This window comes from Haematobia irritans, chromosome 2, assembly GCF_050003625.1.
Source record: "Haematobia irritans isolate KBUSLIRL chromosome 2, ASM5000362v1, whole genome shotgun sequence".
NCBI lineage: Eukaryota > Metazoa > Arthropoda > Insecta > Diptera > Muscidae > Haematobia > Haematobia irritans.
Window position 1 is genome coordinate 73,553,866 of NC_134398.1, and position 25,835 is coordinate 73,579,700.

Sequence of the window (25,835 nt, forward strand, 5' to 3'; positions counted from 1 at the left end):
AAATGTCGAGAATCCTCTCATAGTATAAAATTTGAAAGAGACCTAATTTTTGCAGGTAGAACGTTCAATTCTTAAGAGTATGTATATTTTATGTGTATGTACGCGTGTGTGTGACTAAATAAGCATACATAAATAGCAGCAATTGGGTTGAACTTAATTTGCTGTACACATCCTCTCATATGTATATCCATATATGTGTATGCGCTCATCCACATAGAACAGAAGAGGTATACCTAATTGACTTAAAACTTTTTGCTCCATCCTTGCCCGAGCTTTCAAACAAACGCAGAGAAAACAAAAAACAAAACAAAAAAAAAACGAAAAACAACTGTCATTTGCGAAAAGCATAAAAATTATTTTTTTGTTTGGTTTGCGCTAATGACGTTGTTGTTGCCTGCTTGCTGGATTTTCTGAGCAGTGCTTTTATTCTCAGTGATTTTTAATTATACGTAATTAATTGTGACAAGTGACATTTTATGTCAGATCGACTAAAATGTTTTTTAGATGCGTGTCTCCATCATATCTCCGCCAACGGAGAATTATATGTTCATTAGAGATGAGCCTAACAAATTTTCTATTGAACTAAAAGCATTATGTAAATGTACCAAAAATATGTCAATAGTCCCAAATATTCAAATTATGGAAAATATTACACTGAAAAAAAGCATGGCCAGTTCCAAAGATTTTGTCTTTACACCTATGATTTTGGTATAGATTACGAGCCAAGGAAGCGGAGAGGATACTTTTAAGGCAGAATTATCTTTAAAATTAAAGTTTTCCGTACTTGATTCTAGGCAGCAAATTATAATTTATTCGTTTTTTCTGTTTTTTTTTCTTCATGTGCAATTAAAATCCTTTAAAAGCGTGTTAACGACAACTTAAATTTTCAAATTCAGTTTCGAGTAGAAATTTTGCTACATCTCAAGTAAAAATCGTCTTTAAAATAACGTGTTGAAAAACATCTCCTATTTTTAAACGCTTTTTTGCTATGTTATCAAGATGCAAAAAGACAACAAATTTAAAGACAATTTCTTTAATTTTGAAGAATTTTTCATAATTATTAAAGACAAGTTCACCTTAGTCAAACAAAATTTTCTTTCATTTTAAGATACCCATTTTCAATTTGAATCACTTAATTATAAAGAAAAAAACACTTTATAGAAAAGTTCATCGTCTTTCGAGCAAGGAAAAAACCCTTATATCAAAGAAATGCGTCTTCTACGCTAAGCAAAACACGCATTCGTATTTTAAGGACATGATATCTTTGGTCTCACGACAATATTTTTTCAGTGTACGGAACGATATATTTGCATTGCTTTAATTTTACTAAAACAATTACATTACAAATGGGTCAATACAGATTTCATCGCTTTTGGGCAAAATAAAGAGGTTTAAAACCCCTAAGGAACCCATGCATGTACACCCATATTTCTGAACACTGAAAACAAAGTTTACTTGAATTCCAACATTTTTCACTTAACGGGTTTGGCATTTATACCGAGCCAAAGATGTTGCCTCATTAAAATAAAGAAATATTTTAGGGAGCTATCTAGTTTTAAATCTATGCTCTATACATATAATATAAGAATACATATCTCATTTATCGAATTTTCGTTCTCTTTCTGCGATATATTTACAAAGTTATACATGTACAAATAAATGTTAGTTTAAAAATCCGAACTGTAATACAGATATTTCAAAGCAAAACAATGTTTTCTTAATTTCGAAAAAAATTAAACCACCGATGCCAAAAACTCAGAATAAGTACAGACCTATTTTTGAAGCCTTTTAAGCTTAAATACGCAGATTCAATATCTCAGTTAATTTCAAAAAATGTTTCTTTAAATCAAAAATGCCTTTCTTAGCTTTGAGTGAAATTTGTCATAATTTATCAACTTTATTTTAATTAAAATTTCTTTGTATTTATATTGTGTAAATTGCATATCCTTAAATTTAGGTTTCAAAATCTTTCATATTATGTCAATATCTTTTTTCATTGTATAATGAAAATAACCACATCGTTAGGTTTTAATCCTAAAACCACACCTGTAAAAGGCAATATAGTGGATTTTGATAATTTAATTAGTTTAATTAATCAAAATTGTAAAAAAATAAAAAAAAAACAAATCACAAAACTATATTGTTGTCTTCTACTATATAGTTATCTTCTACTTAAAAGACAACATTTCTAGTCTAGGTAATCAACAGTGGTCAGCATTAAAGACATTTAATAAAATAAATTGAGAGGAGCATCAGAAAGAAGTAGAATTTAAAAATTACAATATATTCAATTTCTTTGTAGAACCAAATTCTTTCGAGTTGTTACAAATTAACTCATTGCCGCTCTCCTGTTTAAAGTCAAACAACTATAAGCTACCCACTATTTTTGTAATTGTAAATACACGAATAACATCTTTTTACTGCATCTGATAAACAAAGACAAATGGTACACGCAGAGAAGGAATATGATCACCTCAAACATGTTTCAAGAGCAAAATATTATTTTTGTATGGTGACCATGTAACATGTTTGTCACTAAAATGTTATTTTCTTATCAAATATAACCTGCTTGCCGAAGTCGGATACATGATTTCCGAGAAAATAACATGGTTGCGAAAACCATGTTACATGGTCACCACCCAAAAATAACATTTTGCTCTTAAAACATGTTTGAGGTGATCATATTCCTTCTCTGGGTGTAGTATGTGATAAACAAGTGTCATATTCATTGCGTTCTATTAGCGTTATTGATTCGGATAACTTTCGTAAAATACTTCCAATAGTTTAATGTGTAACAACTGATCTAAAATCTATAATTGTTAGCATATAATATTTCGATTGGGTGTATATAAAACTGTAAAGTTTATTGTAATAAAACAAGTTTAAAATTTTACTGATGTTTTTCATTTAGTCATTTCCTTTTACATCAATATGGCTGATCAGCAAACCGAGAAAGCCTTCCAAAAACAATTCGGCATTAACCTAAACAGAAAGGTTAAGCCAGGCATTGCCAAAAAGAAGGTCTTACGTCGCCACCGTGATATCGGTTTGGGTTTCAAAACTCCTCGTGAGGCCATTGATGGTAACTACATTGACAAGAAATGCCCCTTCACCGGTAATGTAAGAATTCGTGGCCGTATCTTAACTCGTGCCGTACGTAAAACCAAAATGCAACGTACTATTGTTATCCGTCGTGATTACTTACACTTTGTACGCAAATACAGCCGTTTTGAAAAACGTCACAGAAACATGAGCGTACATTGTTCCCCCTGCTTTAGAGATGTTGAAATCGGCGATATTGTTACCATTGGTGAATGCCGTCCCATGTCCAAGACTGTTCGTTTCAACGTATTGAAAGTCAGCAAGGGTCAAGGTTCCAAGAAAAACTTCAAGAAGTTCTAATTTTTTTCTAATGGAGATTGATGGTTTTTAGCGAAGTAGTTTGATGTTCAAACTAAACTTTGATTAAATTACTGAATTCATAAATACCCATGCAATCAATTTTTGTCCGGCAGTTTCATTTTGGGCGTCGATGGATTAAAGGACACAAAAACTAAAAGACTTTTTTAAAACCCAATATACCTTAGAAGGAATGTTCCAAAACCAATAAATAATATTCTTTTGAATATACATAATGCTTGAAAAGTACGTTTTCTCATTCAACTTTGTTCCTTTTAGGCGTCAGTCTCTATCATCTCTGGATTGTGCTCATGTTCATGTTCATCAATACGAAAGACTTTTCACATCCCAATTCTTTTTTTAACACCACTGAATGAGTGTATGAAAGGATAAATGTAGAATTCTACACTCATTACAATGCTATGGGCTTCCTTGTACCAAAACTTTATGACGATGGTTGAGTGTGGATGAGAATTTTATACTCTTGCAGTGATTTTTAAAATTTGTGTCAGATTTTTGAGAATTCCATTTTCCGCGATTTATACGACAGGCAAAGTTCATTCATTAAGTCATGCGATTGCTTCTGCCGACTTCATTGCAAAGTCATGTAACTAAATATAAAGGATGACGATGGAACTCCAATGTTAATACTGCTGATGACACTAACATGTTCAATAACTTTGAAATATTTTACATAAATTCGCTCTAAATGTCCATTGAAAAACTAGTCTAGAAAATAATAGGAACAACGCATGTAAGAAAATATGAAATGTAAAGCAAATTTTTTCCATCTAAACTGCATAAAATAAAATGTTGTTAATCAGTGTCTACTACAAAATTAGGTCATATTCAAACTATCCTTAACACATTCTATGATAATTGGCAGCAATGTTAATACCATAAAATAAACTAAACCCAATCTCTAGGAATTCAATTCACTTGTTAACTTATGAAAGGAACTTAACACCCATGATCGGATATTTACTTCAATTCCAATTCCACTATTCACGACTAATCCACCAAATTGAAAATTTGGTAGCATTTCGTTTAAACTGAATTTTTGGGAGCTTTGCATGTTCGTTTTGCGTGCAAAGGATACTGAGTTCTATCCCAGTTTCGACCAAAATACAAATATGTTTTTGGCGATGTAAGGTTGGCTGATAAGTCCCGGGTCTGACACATAGATGGGGTCGCTAGTATTAAATGCATATTATTTTTATATAATACCAACCTTCAAATGATTCGAGTCAACATTTGACGTCTGTAAGTCAATTAGTTTGTGAGATAGAGCGTTTTTTTTTTTTTTTTGAAGCAACTTTTGTTATTGTGAAAAAAATGGAAAAATAGGAATTTCGTGTTTTGATAAAATACTGTTTTCTGAAGGGGAAAAATACGGTAGAAGCAAAAACTTGGCTTGATAATGACTTTCTGGACTCTGCCCCAGGGAAATCAACAATAATTGATTGGTATGAAAAATTCAAGCGTGGTGAAATGAGCACGGAGGACTGTGAACGCAGTGGACGCCCGAAAGAGGTGGTTACCGACGAAAACATCAAAAAAATCCACAAAATGATTTTGAATGACCGTAAAATGAAGTTGATCGAGATAGCAGAGGCCTTAAAGATATCAAAGGAACGTGTTGGTCATATAATTCATCAATATTTGGATATGCGGAAGCTCTGTGCAAAATGGGTGCCGCGCGAGTTCACATTTGACCAAACACAACAACGTGTTGATTATTCTGAGCGGTGTTTGCAGTTGTTAACTCGTAATACACCCGAGTTTTTCCGTCGATATGTGACAATGGATGAAACATGGCTCCATCACTACACTCCTGAGTCCAATCGACAGTCGGCTGAGTGGACAGCGACCGGTAAACCGTCTCCGAAGCGTGGAAAGACTCAAAAGTCCGCTGGCAAAGTAATGGCCTCTGTTTTTTTGGGATGCGCATGGAATAATTTTTATCGATTATCATGAGAAGGGAAAAACCATCAACAGTGACTATTATATAGTGTTATTGAAGCGTTTGAAGGTCGAAATCGCGGCAAAACGGTCCCATATGAAGAAGAAAAAAGTATTGTTCCACCAAGAAAACGCACCGTGCCACAAGTCATTGAGAACGATGGCAAAAATTCATGAATTGGGCTTCGAATTGTTTCCCCACCCACCGTATTCTCCCCAGCGACTGTTTCTTGTTCTCAGACCTCAAAAGGATGCTCGCAGCGAAAAAATTTGGCTGCAATGAAGAGGTGATCGCCGAAACTGAGGCTTATTTTGAGGCAAAACCGAAGGAGTACTACCAAAATGGTATCAAAAAATTGGAAGGTCGTTATAAACGTTGTATCGCTCTTGAAGGGAACTATGTTGAATAATAAAAACTAATTTTGACAAAAAAATGTGTTTTTCTTTGTTAGACCGGGGACTTATCAGCCAACCTGTTATTATCGCCTCTTATGAATGATTCAAAGCCATATTAGATTTACAGGCATACTTGACCCATATTCGAAAAAGTTCTAAAGGCCCCACATTTAAAAACACTTCCAAAAATATCCTCCCAAAGATGTTCTTTATTTTAACTATACATTTAACATTTTTATTTTTTATAACACGATTTTTTTTTAATTTTGTTTATGGGTAATTTTCACTTTTTTGTTCCAAATACGTTAAAAAAAATGGTATAAATTATTTAAATTTTTTCGGATAAAAATGCTAAATCCATTATTGGAAATTTTGGAAGTTTTGGAAATATTTGAGGTCATGCGTTTTAGACAAGAGATAGAATGCATTGAAAATCATGAAAAATTATAAAATATTTATTTTGAAAAATATAACAGAATTTTTTAAAGTTAACATCCAAAACACTCAATGTGCACGGACGAAAAAGACTGTTTTTCATATGTTTGGATATAAAAATTATATGTGTGGAACTCAAATTTTTTAACACAATATTCTTAGGTGCAAGCATATAATGTTCATAAACTAGCATAAAATGTTTGGGACATATATGTTAATATGTTAGAACATATTATGTTTGGGGCATAACATATTTGTAAATATAATATGCTTAGATGCAAACATATATTAATTTAGAAATAGCCTATAAACATATATGTGTTTAGAGAGAGAGAGAGACCTACAGAGTATGATGCAAGTAAAATAATGGAAGTAACCAATCGGTGCCTTAAAAATATATCCACACAAAGAAAATTTCATTAAATTTTTTTGTTTACCAGTGTATGCCCTGAAACATAATATGTTTGAACAATACAAACAATATTTTTTTGGACCAATCCTGAAAATATATATGCTTGAAGCAAAATGTGTTTGGGGTATATGTTACAGAAGCAATTTTTTAGAGCGCCTATGCACCAGCAAGGACATTCATTGAGCGTACATTTGTTAAGTTTTCTTTTATTGTCAAAAGCATTTAGCCAATCACTCTCATAAACACACAAACCCATAACCAAGGAGGAACACTACACTGTGATTAGAATATGACGTCGAAATGATGACTTAGTGTAGTTCTACTGGAGGGAAAGCGGATACTCAATGGTTACATTACCCTGACATGAGAGAAAAACATAGACCGTCACAAAAATTTCCCATTAAGAGCATCATCAAATACAGTGGAAGTAGCTCGGCATCATTGTCATATGCAGCATATGGTCTACACTTGTCGATTGTAAATTGAACGAACATCTGATATTTGTGGGCCAATGATTTCCTCTACGCTTCTTGCTTAAGGTAGAATTACATACCATGCGTTCAATGCGTACAATGCGTCCGATGATTGAAGAGTTGAAATTTCTCTTTGAAATCAAAAACTCGAATAGTATGCCGCAAACAGAAAAAAATCAACCCTTCCATCAACGCACGGATTGACGCATGGTGTGTAATTCAACCTTTAAGTTCCATATTAGTTGCGTTTCTGTTATGGGATTAGTGTTGACACTTTTCTGGTATGAATTTGTAATTTGCAATAAAATTTACAACAATAAAATCAGGCAATTTCAAATCCATTCTATACTACACTAAAAAGAATATTGTCGTGAGGTCAACGACTTCTTGTCCTTAAAATACGAATGCGAATTTTTCTTAGCATAGAAGATACATTTCTCTGGTACAAAGCTTTTTTCTTCATCCAAAAATCGATAAACATTTCAATGAAGTCGTTTATTCTTATACCCAACAAAGATCGCTTCTGTAACATATACTACCAAACACATTTTGCTTCAAGCATGTAAGTTTTTGGGTATTGCCCAAAAATTTTTATATTTGATTTCTTCCAATATATATGTTTGGGTAGTCTAAGTTCTAAACATTTTGTATTTTTCCATACTAATTCAATAAAGTTGTCTTCACAAAAACTATATGTTCTTGGATATTTCCGAAACATTATTATTGGATATTGGCGAAACATTATTATGTTTGTTTTATATGAATTTTCTCCCAAAGAAGATTGTACTCAATTTTTTTTCTGCCTAATTGTATATTCCCTCACATCTTTCTTACTTGCACGAGGTTGTTTAGTTCTTAGCACCTTTTTCTGTAATACAAACACGGTAGAAGAAATTATTCAATTTTATAATTTTTACATTTTACCTTTTGCCGGACGGGGATTCGAACAGCGGATCACACAGTTTGTAAGCCAACACACTATCCAATGGATAGTGTTATTGTCATCTATAGACAATTATTGTTATAAGTTATATTTATATAGCATAGTTTGCGGCGCCCCCATATTAGAGGTGTGCACGTGAGTAATATTTTGCTCAGTTTCACGCACATTCACGACTGAGAAATCTTATTCACGCACACTCACGCACGCTCACGAAAAGAAAATTTGTACTCACACTCACGCACGAAAATCTTTTAAATGTCGTGACTCACGAAAAATCTCGTGACTCACGAATAATTTTATGAGTAATTTACCTATAGAACCTGACTGAAAACATGAGTATGATTAAAATCGAGAACTCTTAACACCTAGGATGTCACTAAAATTATAAATCAATTCAACTCCTAAGCATTTTATGTTCGTCAGCGGGATTATTTTCGTGAGCGTATTTTTCCGAAATTCGTTACTCACACATGCTCACGAAGATATTATTTGGGTTTCATTAATCACACTCACGCCGTCGCCCTCAGCGTGAGTCCCGAAAATTTTCGTGAATCACAACAATTTCGTGTCACGAGCACACCTCTACCCCATATACCAAAAATTCCGTAAAGATGTTCGACATTACATATTACTATTTTATATTACATTTTTACAATGAAACTTCGAAATGTGGGTTATTAAAGATTTACAGTCAGAAAAGAACAGTGCTTGATATAAACGAAATGGACTGAGTTTTTGGATCAAATATTATTTTTTTTATTGCAAAAATAAAAATTGTGTAATAAAAAAACTTTATGATATAAAAGTTTGAAATTTTCGAAGAAATTCAAAAACTCCTACAAAAGAATATACAAATATTTTTCCATCGAATCCTAAAGTTAATGATAACCATTGGAACTAAGGAGTCAGTAGTACTTTATCGTTACTTTAGTCAACACTTTTGGATTTTTTTTTTTTTGTAAAAGTAATTTTACTTTTTTGATTTAATTTATATTTTTTATGTTGTGTATTTGCAAATCACACATGGGTCCTATAGCTAGTTCAATAAATAGATCAAGTTGTCTCGTTGTCATCGCTTCCAGCTTTCTTATTTTGTGACATTTATCTGATAATTCTGCACAACTAGAAATAACGACTGAAAATAGAAAAATTAATAATATATAATATAATACGTTGCTTAAACAGATTTTACCTATCATACCCGCAAATATCTAGGTTTTCCTTCTTTAAATTAACCAGTAGTTCCTCTGGCAAATTTCTGGTTGATGCTGTTTCGATTAACCACTATTTTAACTCGAAAATTCTAATTTCTGTTCGTCCTATCCATCAAAGACGCAATAAAATGTCCTCCGAACTCTGCACAGGCTCACTGTCCTCTCCGAAGTTTTTTCCGATATTTATATACGATTGTTGTTTCACTAGTCTTTTTAAATTTCTTTTGCTCATATTATTTTTTTACAGCTGTCAAAAATGTCTACCAAGTGTAAACAATTTGTTGACTTTGTCACCATAATAGTCGACAAAAGTGGTGACTTTGAGACACTAGACCCCAGTCTTCCTACAGGGTAGTGTCAGAAACCAGAGATTAGCCCCATACTTGTAGGAAAGGCGCTTCGAACTTACTGGTTTGATGCAGACAATTTTTATTTTACTATTTTCTCAAAAGTTCCCGCAAATTTCTCTGTCGATTGCACTAAATTATTAATTAAATGTTTCATGAAGTGTTTTTGTTATTTTAAAAGTTAAAAAAATTGCTAAAATAAGTTAATTAGTTTTTGCTACGAATGCAAAATGAAAAGAGAAACCGAAAAAAAGTTGCAACTTCTCATCGAACATGTATGGGGCTAATCTCTGGTTTCTCGAGAAAAAGAATAACAATATGCCCAATTCACATCTTCCTTTTCTACCAAAGACGGTAGAAAAGGAGGGAAAATTCATATTTATTTGTATTTCTAAATACGATACATTTTAAGTGCATTTAAAGTGGTGTTAAGTGCTAGTAAAAAATAGTTCACGCCTAATTAAATTTAAATGTATATTGTAAAATTATTCATGTTTATACTCGACTTCACGTTCTTCTTTTGTTAGAGGTTTTGAATTTCTTCGAAAATTTCAAACTATTATACCAAAAACATTTTTTGTTACAAAATTGTATTTTTTTTTAAATAATATTTTATCCAAAAGCTCAGCCTATTTCGTTTATATGAATCACTGTTCTTTTCTGCCTGTAAATTTTTAATAACCCACATTTCAAGGTTTCATTGTAAAAATTTAATATAGTAATATGTCGAACACCTTTTCGGAATTTTTGGAATATATGTAAAAATAAATGTAAAAACAAAAAATTTGATGTTCGATCGGAGCAGGGATTGAACCCACGCCCCTTGGCATGCAAGGCCGACATGCTAACCATTGCTCCACGTGGTCAACAAATGTATGTTTCCGTTGAATAATGCTTTGTTTGCATCTGCTCATGGGCGGCGCAAACTATGCTATATAAATATAACTTATAACGATAATTGTCTACTGATGACAACAACAGCTACGTAGCCCAGTGTATAGTGTGTTGGCTTACAAACTGTGTGGTCCTCGGTTCGATTCTCCGTCCCGGCGAAAGGTAAAATTTTACAAATTTATAAAATTGAATAATTTCTTCAACATTGTTTGTATTACAGAAAAAGAACTAAACAATTTCGTGGAAGTGAGGAAGATGTGAGGGAATATGCAATTGGTAGAAAATTCTTCCAAGTATATATAATTTTTGAGCTCAAAATGCTTCGAAACATATAATATGTTCACATAAAACAAACATAGTAATGCTTCGGCAATATGCAATAATATATGTGCTTCCTGCAAAATATGTTTGGAACATATGCGATTTTTTTGAGGGTGTAGAAATACAAATATCTATGAATTTTTATTAACGAATAATTTTGTACTTAATTTCACTTTTAAGGCCGGTATAAAGTTGGCATTATCGCGCTAAAATGGCCATGTTTTCAAGGCTACTTTTCTTTAATAATTTATTTTAAAGAAAATAAACTTATTCAATTGTTTCCTTGGATCATTCCCCACCAAATTATATACTATTTGCCCAAAAAATTATAATATTATTCTGGTTTTATCGATTCGAGTTTTGCCGCTAAAATGATAAATAATGTTAGCGGCAAAACTCGAACTTAATGCCCGCTTTTATTTTTGAAAGTATCCGTCAACTCCTCTTGGACTACTTATTAATAAAGAAGAACCAAACTTTGTTTTTATAGATAGTTTAATTGTTCACTGTTTCCCCCTTTTTTCATTTTACTGTCCCAACTCTAAAAATAGTATAGTGCGCTTTCGTTATTTTTTATGAAGATCCCTTTGTAATTTTTTTATTTATTTTTTTTTTTTTATTTTAATTTTCATTGTTTGAATATTTTGACTTACTCGTCCTACATTCCGATTTGTTTTGACGAACCTAGAAAACAATTGTGTCCATAATGCCAAAATGATAAGCAAAACACAAAACACATGCTCTTTTTTTCAAATGTCTATTCTCTTGGTTCGGAATGTATATTCTCTCCGAATACTAATTTTAATATTCAAATTAAATAATATTTTGACTTAAGCATATCAAATTTTTGGCGAAGTCCAAACCAAATGAACTCATAAAACAGTTTTCGAAACAAAATGCATACATACACACAATTTCACAGAAATTGTTCTCTTTTGATTCTCTCGCTGTATTATGTTGGTATCTTTCGTCAACTCTACCGGTTTCCATCTTTCTTTCTCTCTGAATAAAATATCACAACATATATATGTTTACTCCAAATGTGCAAATTTATATACGACTATGTTTACATTCACACATATTATTTTTCCAATCAATTATAGATTTTGTTCGTAATTTCCAAGAGGCCTTTTACACGGTGCAATTTCTTCGTGCAATAATTGCATGCAACTCCTGTTTGTAGGCAAACGGTGTAGAGAAGCAAAGGGGGTAGAAAAAATTTCAAGTTTTCCGTTCCTCTTGCAATTTTTTGACATTTCTCTTCACTGTCGTTTGTACTCTTGTTCATTTGCTTTATTTGTATTTTGCTTTCAACGTGTTGAGGTGTTTTAAAAATATGAAACGTGTTGTGGTTATTCAATGATTTTTTCGTTATTATCTCCCATTCTTATTTTTGCAATTGCTTAACCAATTTTTTTCACTATGTATTTTATTGTTACGAATTACCAATTAAAGAAGATTGAGCTAATAAAGTTTCAAGCGTATTGCATGCAAAATTGCACCGTATAAATGCTGATGTTTTTAAGAAGCAACTTTAAAAGAGAATACAAAAAAATGCACGCAACCAATTGCATCGTCTAAAACCCCTCCAAGTTAAATAGATGCAAAGAAGACGATAATAATAAAAATAGAGGAATAATGCATATTGTAGTGTATTATCTTCGAAATGAAAAATAATAGTTTTCTGTACCAATTAAACAAGAAGTATTGGTGACAACCACAACCACTAAATTGGAAATAATAATTTCATAAAACTGGGTATTAAGTTCAATTTTTAATGAAAATATAAAATGTATTTTTTAAATGTCGTAAAAATATATTTTTTCGCAGCAAGTATTATATCTATTTTTAGTGTAACTTTCCCAAAAATATCGTGTTTGGACGTTCGTTGTAAGAATTATATGCTTCTGTGCAAACATTTTTTGTGTTAAAAAATTTATTCACGTAAACATATTATGTTGTAACATATTAACATATCGATTGCAAACATAATATACTAGTTTTCAAACACAATATTCTTGTACCCACACAAAAATATTTTAATTGTATCCAAATATATAAAAAACACACTTTTTCCTTCGCGTATAGTCAAGTAATTAGAATTACAACATCTTCTTTTATGTAATGATACACATTCATTACATGAAAGAAAATTTTGTATGACTAAGATCAACTTCACTTCAATAATTCAGAAAAATTTATTGACTTTATGTATCTTGACTAAAAGTACAAATACATTGTATAATAGGAGATGGTTTTCAATACTTTATTTTAAAGGGGTGTTTTACTTAAAATATAGTCAAATATATACTTGAAACCGACCCTATCCTTACTTGAATTCTCCGCTTCTTTGGCTCGGAATCATTGTGTAAATAGAAAATCATTGGAACCGGGCAAGCTTTTTTTCAGTGTATACACGGACGAAAAAGACTGTTTTCATATGTTTGGGTGTAAAAATTATATGTTTGGAACTCAAATTTTTTAACACAATATTTTTAAGTGCACTTCTATTTTTTAACTTGCAGCTTACTCTCTCGGTTTCTCTTTTTAAACACATATATGTTTATAGGCAATTTCTAAATTAATATATTTTTGCATCGAAGCATGCAAATACCCTAATGTAGCCACTGTAATGCAATAGAAAGCATGCCGCCTTGCATACAAAGGATCGTTGGTTCAATCCCAATTACGACCAAAAAGGTTTTCAGTGATTCTGGTTACATTTCTGATTGAATCAAAGCTTTTTTAATTGGTAACGTAATGTGAAACGCTGGTAGGACTCGACTTTACCCGAACCGAAAATAATTTTAAATCTAAAAAAATTCTTACAATTGTTTTATTTTCTGCCTTAGTTAGAATTAGTTAGAAATAGTTCATTAACTAAAATAAGGTATGGAATTTTACTAATTCTGATTTCCTCTCGAGGTAACTGAACAAGAACTTTTTATTCACTGATAACAACGCATTCAGAAAAATATACAAAACCCGAATAAAAGCGGGTTTCCTCAAATTTAGTGAAATTTCTTATAGAATGCTTATCATATATATGAATAAGATTTAGCATAGAAAAAAATATTTTAGTTCACTCGTACTAAGAAGTATTCAATCCTTTCAAAACTTAAGGAACCCCACTTGTTGGAATATAGGAAATTTTCCTATATTTCTTTTATCTATACCTGTCATCGGTGTAATCGATATGTCCAATACGTTTGCGCGCGGTTTGTTTTATTTTTTTCAGTTGGAGTCGTGTTTTTATGATATACAGAGCGTCACAAAATCTAGCAATTGTAAAAAATAATATAAAAGTCAGAAAAAATACAAATATGTAAAATATTTATTTGTTATAAATTAGTAAATCTTTAAATTTTTATTTGAAAATGATTGAAAATCAATAACAAAACAGTATAAATCTATTAACGTGCGAGATGGTGTGTAAAGGAAGTATAAAAAGAAAACACCAACAGAAAACAACCCCTTCAGCCGTCTTCTTTTTGGAATCTTCAATTAACAGGTAACATTCAGCAACTTATTAAAACTGCAAGGTAGAAGTTGCCAAAATTACTTTGTGTGGTTGAGAAAATGAACATTACATATAATTGAAAATAGTGGAATAATAAACTAATATTTCAAGGTCAATCGATACTGCCACAATTCTTAATAATTATATTTAATATATTAATAAAACGTGTCTTTTATTGAAGAAAATATACGCCTATGTAAATAAATTAAACTGTATTTAAAAACGTAAGTAAGAACCGCAAACGTTGACATCACGCCAATATCACAAAAAGAAATAAATATTTTTCGACAAATTCAAGTCATTCGAAGTCCATGGTCAGCGCATTTGTAGTAAAATTTACAAATTTAAAGAAATCTTTATGCTTCCTTTGTGTATAATTTTTCCCGTTTTTTAGTTTATTTAACCATTGTACGTAAAAAATTATTAGAGTACCGGAAACTTTCTCCATACAGAATAATTCCATGAACTACAATTTAGTGAAACAGAGAGTTCACTGTGTTCAATCTCTGATTGTGACCAGATTTGCAGTGCCGTATTGCATTCTTACTATTTTTGGAAACTGTACAAATATGTTCTGCTGTTTCAGTTTACATTGAACTCATTTGTATGGTCATGTGTTTTATAGCCATGTTTAACTCACAAAATGTTTAAGATCATTTTGAGATAAGGAAAATTTCGTAGATTTGTAGAAATTTTCGAAAAATTTAATATTTTTTTTTTGCAATGAACATCTGTTAAATTTGGCATATATTTAACGATGGACTTTTTTCCTGCGCATAAGCAATAAAAGACAAATCAAGTTTTACACAATTGGGTACATGCATGCATGCACGTATTACAAATGTTGTATAATTTATGTGTAAGTAAATAGTATATTTGTCTGTATGAACTAAAGCAATGTTTTTTATTTATCTTCAGTCTACCCAATGTAATTAAAATTCTCTCAAAGGACACAAAGCTAGATCTCTAATCGAGACCAATATACAATTCAAAGAATCCTTGTGAGGGTTGCCATATCTTAGATATTTTATTGTCAATTACAAGATATTTTATTGTCAATTCAATTACAACAACCAAATTTCTCCAAAGTTTTAATGGAAATTTCTGAATTAATTTTGACAATGAAATCACACCATATATGCAATGACGGACTTTATGCGATCAGATATTTTAGAAAGAGAGATTAAACTAAGTAATTTTGAATAGAAAAATAAACGGAAATACATATGTTGTTGCTATGTCTTATTGTGAAACCAAAGGAAGATACTTAGTATATTTCAGAAGCATCCTAATACACAGAAAAAAAGTAAATAGTTTTATGGAAAAAAGTGTGTCATTCATCATACCATGCAAAATGTGCTGAGTTGGCGGCTCGTACTGCCGACAATCTGCGTGAAGATAAAGGCTTACGATGGTGCTGTAAAAATTGCAAAATATACGACGTGGAATTTTATGCCTTCTTTAAAAATACCCGTGCAGAATTCGACCTAATTAATAAAGATCTCATTGCATTAACTGAGAAATTTGCAAAATATAAAACAGTTTTTGAGAATGCATCATGTTTAGAAAAATTTCTGCAGTCTCCCACAGATTCATTACGAAAACGTAAAAAACCATCAAATCCTACAGATAAGGAAACTACATCTAATCTTAATACCAATTCAAACATTAACATAACACCAATCCAGCACGTATTCAACGCAGAATTGGCCACAAATTTAGCTATGCCAATTCCACCACCTCAAACATCAAATCCATCAACGAGTAATCCAGCAAATTCCCAAAGTTCAAACTTAACTGTTCCTAATTCGTCTTTAATTACTATGACACCATCTATATCCAATAGGTTTCACACCCCTTTAACTTCTCCTTTGTCAAATATACCACCAAAAGCATTACAAGTGGTGTCTTCCAAGAAAACTGTGTTTGCAGCTAAATTTGCTGCGGAAACAACTATCGAGGATATTGCCTATTATATTAAATCGAAGTTACAAACTGAAATCGAACTGAGCATTTTTAAATTCAAATATCGTGAAAGAAGAAACAAGGCATCGTTTAAGATCATTGTTCCTGAGAACATTTTTGATAGAGTGGTCAATCCAGAATTTTGGCCACCCAATGCTCTAATTAAGGAATACATATATAAAGAACCAGCACAAACTGATATTGTCTATTTACCAAAAAATTCAAACAATGTTCCAAAAAACTAATTGCTGCTTTCGATAACAAGATTTCTTTAGTATATCAAAATGTTAGAGGTTTAAACACTAAAATGTCAACTCTTTATTCAGACAGTTTTGGTTTCGATTTTCATATAATTGCATTTACTGAAACATGGCTTCAACCAAATGTTTATGATATGGAAATCTTATGTTCGAAATACAGAATATATAGACGCGATCGCGAAATTAATGAGAAGAAATCAGGTGGGGGAGTACTGGTAGCAGTGTCCGCTGAAATTCCTTCTGAACAGATTCAAATTCATGATATAACTGGTATTGAGATAGTTATTGTCAAAGTTCTCTTGAAAAATATGTCATTATTGATTTCTTGTTCTTATATTTCACCTTCATCGAACGACGAAATTTATTCTCAACACGTTTCGGCTATTTCATCTGCATCTCAATCTTTATTATCGTCATCTGATACATTAATAGTTTTAGGCGATTTCAATCTCCCTTATGTCTCCTGGCTACATACTTCTGAATCTGAGAGTTTAATTCCTGTAATCTCAAATAGTATTTCTAATAATTTTCTTCATTCATTACTTAATCTTGGCCTTTTTCAAATAAATGATATTTTCAATTCACACGTCAGATTACTTGATCTGGTGTTTGTTAATAGAACATTTAATATAAGTTTGGAATCCTGTCATGCTTTAACGCAACCTGAAGATCGTTATCACCCTACTATAATATTGCATCTTGCAGCCCCAAATCTTCCACGATCTAGGTACACCAATTCGAACCGAGAGTATTGCTTTGCTAAGACGAATTATACTATACTAAATTCATTGCTTTCCGCCGTAAATTGGGACGATATTCTTGATTCTAATGATATTACCGAACTAGCATCCCGTTTTTACTCAATCCTACAGGATTGCATATCCAAATCAGTGCCTCGAATTATTATAAACGACAATTCTGGACCGCCATGGAATACCAGAGTTCTATCGAAGCTGAAGAATCAAAAGAACAAGATGTACAAAAGATTCAAAAAATCAGGTTCAGCTCTTGATTTTTCGACCTATTCGATAGCCCGATCGAAATACAACATTGCGAATAAATTGGCTCATCAAGACTATTTAAATAGAATGAAAGATCAACTGAGAGTTGATCCTAAGTCTTTCTACAAATTTGTAAATTCAAAACGCCAATCTAGTGGCCTACCAACATATCTTAAATATAAGTCCTCAACTGCCGACAATGATGTAGACATTTCTAATATATTTGCAGATTTCTTTGCTACGACATATTCGGATAAGTGTTATGATGGTAACAACATCTATCCATACATGACTAGGAACTGTAACAGAATTGATATCTCTTACATAGATGAGAGCACCATTTTAAGTAATCTTAGATCTCTGAAATCTACATTTAATGCTGGCCCTGATGGTATTCCGTCCTGTATTCTGAAACAATGTGCCGATATACTTTCATATCCTCTATCTTTACTGTTTAATAAGTCACTAAAGTCAGGAAATCTTCCTAATATATGGAAACAATCATATATAATGCCTTTATTCAAATCGGGTAATCGAAACGACGCATGCAACTATCGAGGTATTTCGAATCTTTGTGCCATTCCGAAGTTGATGGAAAAGATCTTAACAAGTTCTCTTTCCCATCAGATTTCTTCATTATTATCTGGTTTTAGGAAAAAACGATCGACCATAACCAACTTTTTGGAATTTACCTGTTTGGTTAATGATGCTTTTAGGGATCGCTTTCAGACAGATACAATATACACTGATTTCAGTAAAGCTTTCGACAAAGTCAATCATGCTCTCCTTTTACATAAGTTGGATATGATTGGCTTCAGCGAACCTTTATTGAAATGGTTTCATTCGTATTTAATTGGTCGGACACAATATGTTAAGTTCGGTAGTGCAACATCTAGACCTATCACTGTTACCTCGGGTGTTCCTCAGGGCAGCCACCTCGGACCTGTTTTATTTTGTCTATTCATCAATGACCTCCCATCAGTTGTAAAATTTTCTAATATTCTTATGTTTGCGGATGACGTAAAGATATTTCGTTCCTATAATAATCCCGACGAACGAAGGTATCTTCAGTTCGACCTTGATAACTTTTACGATTGGTGTGAGACAAATTTAATGGAATTAAATATCTCGAAATGTAAATTGATGCGCTTTTCGAGAAGAACTGTATTCGAGTCGAGTTATTCTATTGGGACTAACGAGCTGGAAGCAGTAGATTCTTTCAAGGATCTTGGATTGCTAATGGACCAGCGACTGAACTTTCGCCAACATGTGTCTATGGCCATCAGTAAGGCATTTGTTACTCTCGGATTCATGAAACGTTGGAGTAAAGAATTTAGAGATTACTCAATTACCAAGATACTTTACACTTCATTAGTACGAAGCAACCTTGAGTACGGTTCTATAATTTGGGATCCATATTATACAATCCACTCAAATAAGATTGAATCCGTCCAGAAGCAATTTCTTCTATTCTGCCTTCGACACAGAGGTTGGGATCGCCAGTCTTTACCATCGTATCAATTTCGCCTAAATCTTATAAAATTACCCTCACTGCAAAGTCGTAGAACTATGTTAAATATTTCTTTCATAATGAATATAATTCAAGGTGAAATTGATTCTGAGTTTCTTCTCAACAAACTGTCATTTAACATACCTGTTAGATGTAGCAGAAATTTTGAACCGCTAAAAATTCCGTATTATAGATCAGATTATGCAAACAACGATCCGTTACGAAGGTTATGCCTTCAGTTCAATAAATATTATGCCATTATAAATCTGTCTGAGCAACGAGTTGTTCTGAAGAGAAATATTATTTTACACTTAAACCAGTAGTTATCTTTATCTTTGTTTGTACATATTAGTCTGTAAGGATTTTGTATCTATAGACTTAATAAATAAAAAAAAAAAAAAAAAAAAAAAAAAAATACCTCATTCGAAATTGAACTAAATTGTACTCCACATTTGCGCAATGCGTCGTTAAAACAAAATAAATGTATTATGGTAAAATTTTTGGAAATTCGGGCGATGCCTATATGGGACCTGTATCAACATCTGAATCGATTTCTATTATTTTGGCAGGCTTAGTTTATACTATAGAATATTACATTGTGTCAACTTTGAGTAAGATTGGTTAGTAACATAAATAAACATATTTGGCAAAATCGAGCGAGACATACACTCAAAAAAAAGTGAACTCTTTATTTCACTAAAGCTAATTTAACTTTATTATAGTTCATGGAATTATTATGATTGGAGAAAGTTTCCTTTACTCTAATAATTTTTTACGTACGATAGTTAACTAAAAAACGGGAAAAATTATACACAAATTAAACACAAAGATTGTCACTAAAGACATTCATGGAATTTTGAACTACAATTGTTTCAAACTATAAAATTTTCTTTGTCAAGTGAAAAAAATTATTTATGTCTAATAAATTTTCTTGAATTTGTCGAAAAATATTTACTTAATTTTGTGATATCGGCGAGATGCCAGCGTTTGTAATACTGTTTAGTTGAAATTTTCTAAAAATATTCAAATTTTTTTTTAAATTAACCAAAAGTTTTCTTCCTAGTGGGTTCACTGTTTATTCAGTGTATATACTTGAAGCGTTTTTATCTAACGATTCAATAAATCAGATATTTTAAAGACGATTTCTTCAAATCAAAAATGTTTTTTATTTTAAGGAAAATTTGCCTTAGTTCAATGACATTCGAATTTAAGTGAGGGACGCAAATTTCCAAGATTCACGTCCTAAATTTAATTACAACAATTCTTGAAGCAAAGGTTAAAAAATTTCATTATTTTGAAGAAAGTTTTTCGTAATATTGTATAAATTTAGGTTGTATAATCTTTCATATTAAGTCAAAGTTTTATGCAGTGTATATTTTTACCATCTATAAAATAACACCTTAAAAAATAAAAAAAAAATACTAAACCTAAAAAACAATCATTGGTAACATATCTTGACCATTTACCTACGCAGTAGTTCATTCTTACTATTTTTGGAAACGTGCAAAAATGTTCTCCAGTTTTAGTTCACTACACGGATGAAAAAGACTGTTTTTCATATGTTTGGCTATAAACATTATATGTTTGGAACACAAATTTTTAAACACAATATTTTTGAGTGCAAGCATATAATGTTCATAAACTAGCATAACATGTTTGGGACATATATGTTAATATGTTAGAACATATTATGTTTGGGACATAAAATATAATATGCTTGGATGCAAACATATATTAGTTTAGAAAAAGCCTATAAACATATATGTGTTTAGTAGCTTGGAGCGCTATTTAACAGGGAGCGATATTGAATTAAGTTGATGGTTGTTGCTTGTTATTACAAAATTCACATTTTATTTTTCCTTGGGCAGTTGATCAGCTACTTCTTTGATCCTTACAAACTGTGTGGTCCGCTGTTCGAATCCCCGTCCGGCAAAAGGTAAAATTAAAATAAAAAAAATCATACAATTGAATAATTTCTTCTACAATGTTTGTATTACAGAAAAAGGTGCTAAGAACTAAAAAATCTCGTGGAAGTGAGAAAGATGTCGGGGAATATACAATTGGGCAGAAACAAAATTTTGAGCATTCAGGTCGAAAACCTATGTTGTTAGCACCTACATTACCTGTTTATTTTCATAATTCACTATGATTGTAAATATATAAATAAATAAATAAAATTTTGAGCACAATATTGTTTGGGAGAATTTTTTTAAGCATATAATATTTTTTGGTGCAAAATGCTTCCAAACATATTATATGGTCACATAATAACATATTGTTTTTTGGAAGACAACATTATTGAATTTGGATGCAAAAATACAAAATGTTTGGAACTTAGACTACCCAAACATATATTGTTTAGACCAATATGCTTTCAAACATATTATATATTGGTAGAGATCAAACATATAAATGTTTAGGAAATACCCAAAAATGTATATGCTTGAAGCAAAATATGTTTGGGAGTATATGTTATAGAAGCGATTTTTTGTAAGGGTGTATACATACTTGCGATAAGAAAAATTGCATTCGGAAAAATAATAAAATAAACATAAATTATTTTTTTTAATAAAAATAACTTACATTTAGCCTCATTTTAAAACTTTTTTTCTGGGTACACGGACGAAAAAGACGGTTTTTCATATGTTTGGGTGAAAAAATTATATGTTTGGAACTCAAAACTTTTAACATAATATTTTTAAGTGCAAGCATATAATGTTCATAAACTAGCATAACATGTTTGGGACATATATGTTAAAATGTTAGAACATATTATGTTTGGGACATAAAATGTTTGTAAATATAATATGCTTGGATGCAAACATATATTAATTTAGAAATAGCGTATATATGTGTTTAGAAAGAGAGACCTAGAGAGTATGCTGCAAGTAAAATAATGGAAGTAAGCTAAATTCATTAAAATTTTTTTCTACCAGTGTATGCCTGAGGTGAGACATAATATGTTTTAACAATACAAACAATAGTTTGGACCAATCCTGAAAATATATATTCTTGAAGCAAAATGTGTTTAGGGCATATGTTACAGAAGCGATTTTTTTTTTGAGGGTGTACTTATTTCATTAACCTTATTCCATAAATCACATAACATATCCATGATTTGAGAATTAATTAAAAATTGTGATTTTCAATTGTAGTTATAACGAATGGTATTCCAACCGTTTTTTTTCTATCAAAAAGTACATTTTTGGATGAAGTACAAAAAAAAAACTTCTGTAACATATACTCCCAAACACATTCTTCTTCAATCATATATATTTTGAGGATTGGTCCAAACAAAATATTGTACTTAAAAATTATGTGTTGAAATTTGAGTTCCAAACATGTAATTTTTACACCGAAACATATGAAAAACAGTCTTCTTTCGTCAGTGTACCAGCGTATCTATTGTGTGAGTGTCCTATTTAAAGCTAGCACTTTGTTCGGGTTTTCAGAACAAAAACATTAAAATAAAAGTGCAAAAATATACATAGATAATTAGTTTTATAAAAGTTTTAAAGATTTGTTGATTTTGTCTTTTAAAATGAATTGACTCAAAAAAGCAACAATGAGAACAAACGCGGAAACCACACGCAGAGAAGGAATATGATCACCCCAAACATGTTTCATTTAATGGCTTCTTCCATGTTAAGCTCAATGACTTAACATGCATCTAAGTTTTTATATGAGTCATAAGCCCTCCTTTAATGGCTTCTAAACAGCATTTCAGTTTTTGTTCAGATGGCAACTCTGATCAATGTGAGTTTTGGTTTTGGTGCGTACTAAGGATTCTTTGTCGAAGACGAAATGCCACACGACCAGCAACCAACTCTTGGTCATTTAGATGGACATCCCCTGTGTGCTTCTTACCCTTCCACTTTTTAAAAATCTGGCCCTTTGTTTGCTTACCCGCCTTGTTTTTGTATTCGGGATGGTCGTTCCTATTGATGAAGCAAACATTTTAATCATAAGTAAATCACCGAGGGTTAAAGCAAATGCCCTCAAAAATAAATACACATACATAAATACACATGTACATATATGTGTGCCCTTAGAGATAAGGAAAAGATATAGTCCATAGCCATTCAGAGCTCACATGAGATAGGACATACATATTGGGTTGCCATCAAAGAGCTCATGTTTTGGTAGTCTGTTATTCGTTCGCTGTGACATAACGCTAGACAAACTTTGTTGGATTTTATATAATTTTTTACTTTATATGTTCTATTTCTTTTATTTTTTTCTTTACTAACACACATCACTACCTTCTCTATCTCGCTCACTCTCTCTGCTGCCATCAAAACTGAAGACATGCCAAACCTTTCAAATTTTGCCACTGCAACTGCATGAAAGGATTTGAAATGGTGCAATGTAAGGAGCATAATCTATTCAACAAAAACTACAACTTCGAATGCAAAGTCTGAGATTGGAAGAATGCAATCGCAGAGTTCAAAATAAGAATGCTAGAATACTCATTCGTATGTTTATACAAACATGAATATTCATGATTAAATGTGCATGTACATATACGACTTTCCATATCCCAGCGGCATATTTAGTTAATTCTTTTAGTATTCGATGCAAATCGCGTCGGTGTTGCCAGATTGTATTTTGATAAAGTGACGTTTCCTCTATTTACGTTAGCAATTTATTGTGATAAATTTGCCGAATAACATGTAATTGATAGTAGTAGAGTGTAATAAATAATCACAGCTGTAAATATGTATTACTATTTTAGCACTTAATACATTAAGAATGTAAGATTTTGTTTTCTGTTTGTCGATTGTTTTTAAATGATGCCAGTATTGCATATTTTTAGACATGTCATGGATAATCGAGTACTCTATTTTCTTTTAGTCCGTTACGGTTCCAATACTAAAACATAACAAGTCTATTATCTTGGTTCGTATTATTTTTGCAGCATTTGAATCCACTATGCATGCATCTCCTATATTTTATTCGGTAACAAAGAGGCATTTTTAATGCAATAAGAGTGGCTTAATTATTTTGGTTTGAAAGCCGTGTGACTAGATCTAAAAAAGTTTTGCAGCTAAATCAGCATTAAAATTAACCTAAACTATATAACAAAATGCCAAAGAAAAAACTATGTTAGATTTTAAAACTATTTTTAATAAGGTGGTCGCGATAAAAATTGTTTCTTCAAAGTTGATTCGATATACGTTGCAATAGAATAAAATACTAGTATTTTTCGTTAGATGAAAGCATATAACGGACATTTTGTAAGCGGCCCGTATCTTTCTTATGGGAGCAAAAACAATGCATAATATTTTCTTACGAAATTTTCGGTATCAAATATACACTCAAAAAAAAAAGTTTACTTGGATCCAAAGATTTTGACCTTCCTTTAAGGATTTTGGTATTGATTCCGAGCCATAGATGCGGCTTCTTCAAAATAAAGAAAATTTTTAGCGACCTATCTGGCTTTAAATCTAGGACCAATAAAATTACATTGTTAGCTCAAATTTAAACATAATTTTCATTGTATTGACAAGAAAATTAATTGATGTATGGCAATTTTGATTGAAATAGGTTCAGATTTAGATATAAATTGGGATACAGATCTTATTTATCAAAATGTCATTCTCTTTTCACGGTTTATTAATAAAGGTACTCGCGTACAAACAAATGCCAGTTTAAAAATCCAAATTATAACGGATATTTCAAAGTAAACAATGTTTTCGTTTTTCCAAAAAAAAACTTTACACCAAATTTGAAGCATTTTTATCTTAAATCTAAAGTTTCAATATTTCAGTTAATTTAAGGACAATTTCTTTAAATCAAAAATGTGTTTCTTTACTGTAAGGAAATTTAGCCTTAGTCTAAAGTTTTTCAGTGTACCAATGCATTTCTAATGGATATTAAATTTCCGCTGACATACCGGGCTTAAGCTGACACAATTTATTAAGTTCTAAAATTCTTCAAAGTTGTAATCAAAATATAGAGTTTGAATAAAAAAAATTTCTATTCTAAAAAAATATTTATATATTTGAAATTTTGTTAAATAAATAATTAAAAAAGCAAAGAAAAGTGCTAACTGCTGAATGAACATTTTGCGGCTAAATACTAAAAATAAATGTTTAGCTGCATAAATGGCTGACGCTGTGCCATTTTTGTTTAAATTGGAAGAATAGGGTGAGTGCAGCAAATGTGGTATACCCATTTGATTTTCGATATCCAAAATTTTTTTTCCTCCGACGAGGCTAAGATATTATCAGATTTATTTTACTAGTGTTAGCCATCCACGCAACTATGAGCGAAAAATAAGAAACCCATAATTCCGGATATATTTGCGAATTTATTAAAAAACACATTATGCACGAATTCATAATGTATGTAGAATTTTTTGTAAAAAAAATAAATGCAATATATGTATCGCAATTGCATACATTTTATGCGTATTTAGTACTCGTCAGTTATTTACATCCGAAAATTAATAAATTTAAAATATACACACAAAAAAGTGTATCGTAAATTTAAGTGATTTTTACAAAAATTTATTACAGGAATGTTCCAGAAAGTTAGTTCATTTTTCGTATCTTCAACGAAAATTAATCCGGGCTGTGGAGTCGAGTCAAATTTTCTCGACTCCGACTCCAGCATTTCTTATTGACCTCGACTCCGACTCTTGAGTCGACTCCAGGTGGTGCACCTATATCTCATTTTAACAGTATTCCAATTGTAATTTTAAGGTGTAGTGTTCCACAACAATCAACAACAATCTCTTGTTATCTACCAGAAGTTTAAGAAGTAAAATCCTGGTATTAA

General features: G+C 31.4%; 2 protein-coding genes across 2 annotated transcripts in view; one reads left to right on the forward strand and one right to left on the reverse strand.

Moving 5' to 3' along the window:
• The window catches only part of stol (voltage-dependent calcium channel subunit stolid), a 286,854-nt gene that overhangs the window by 119,172 nt on the left and 141,847 nt on the right, over positions 1-25,835 (reverse strand). The window lies entirely within an intron of this gene.
• Positions 2,913-3,471, forward strand: LOC142225506 (small ribosomal subunit protein uS17-like). The gene has a single exon (XM_075295292.1). It carries the CDS (start codon positions 2,932-2,934, stop codon positions 3,400-3,402), a length of 471 nt encoding a protein of 156 aa, XP_075151407.1. The 5' UTR covers positions 2,913-2,931; the 3' UTR covers positions 3,403-3,471.

What these genes read in the sequence shown, in the direction of transcription:
- LOC142225506 (XM_075295292.1), top strand. Translation starts at nt 2,932, where the DNA reads ATGGCTGATCAGCAAACCGAGAAAGCCTTCCAAAAACAATTCGGCATT.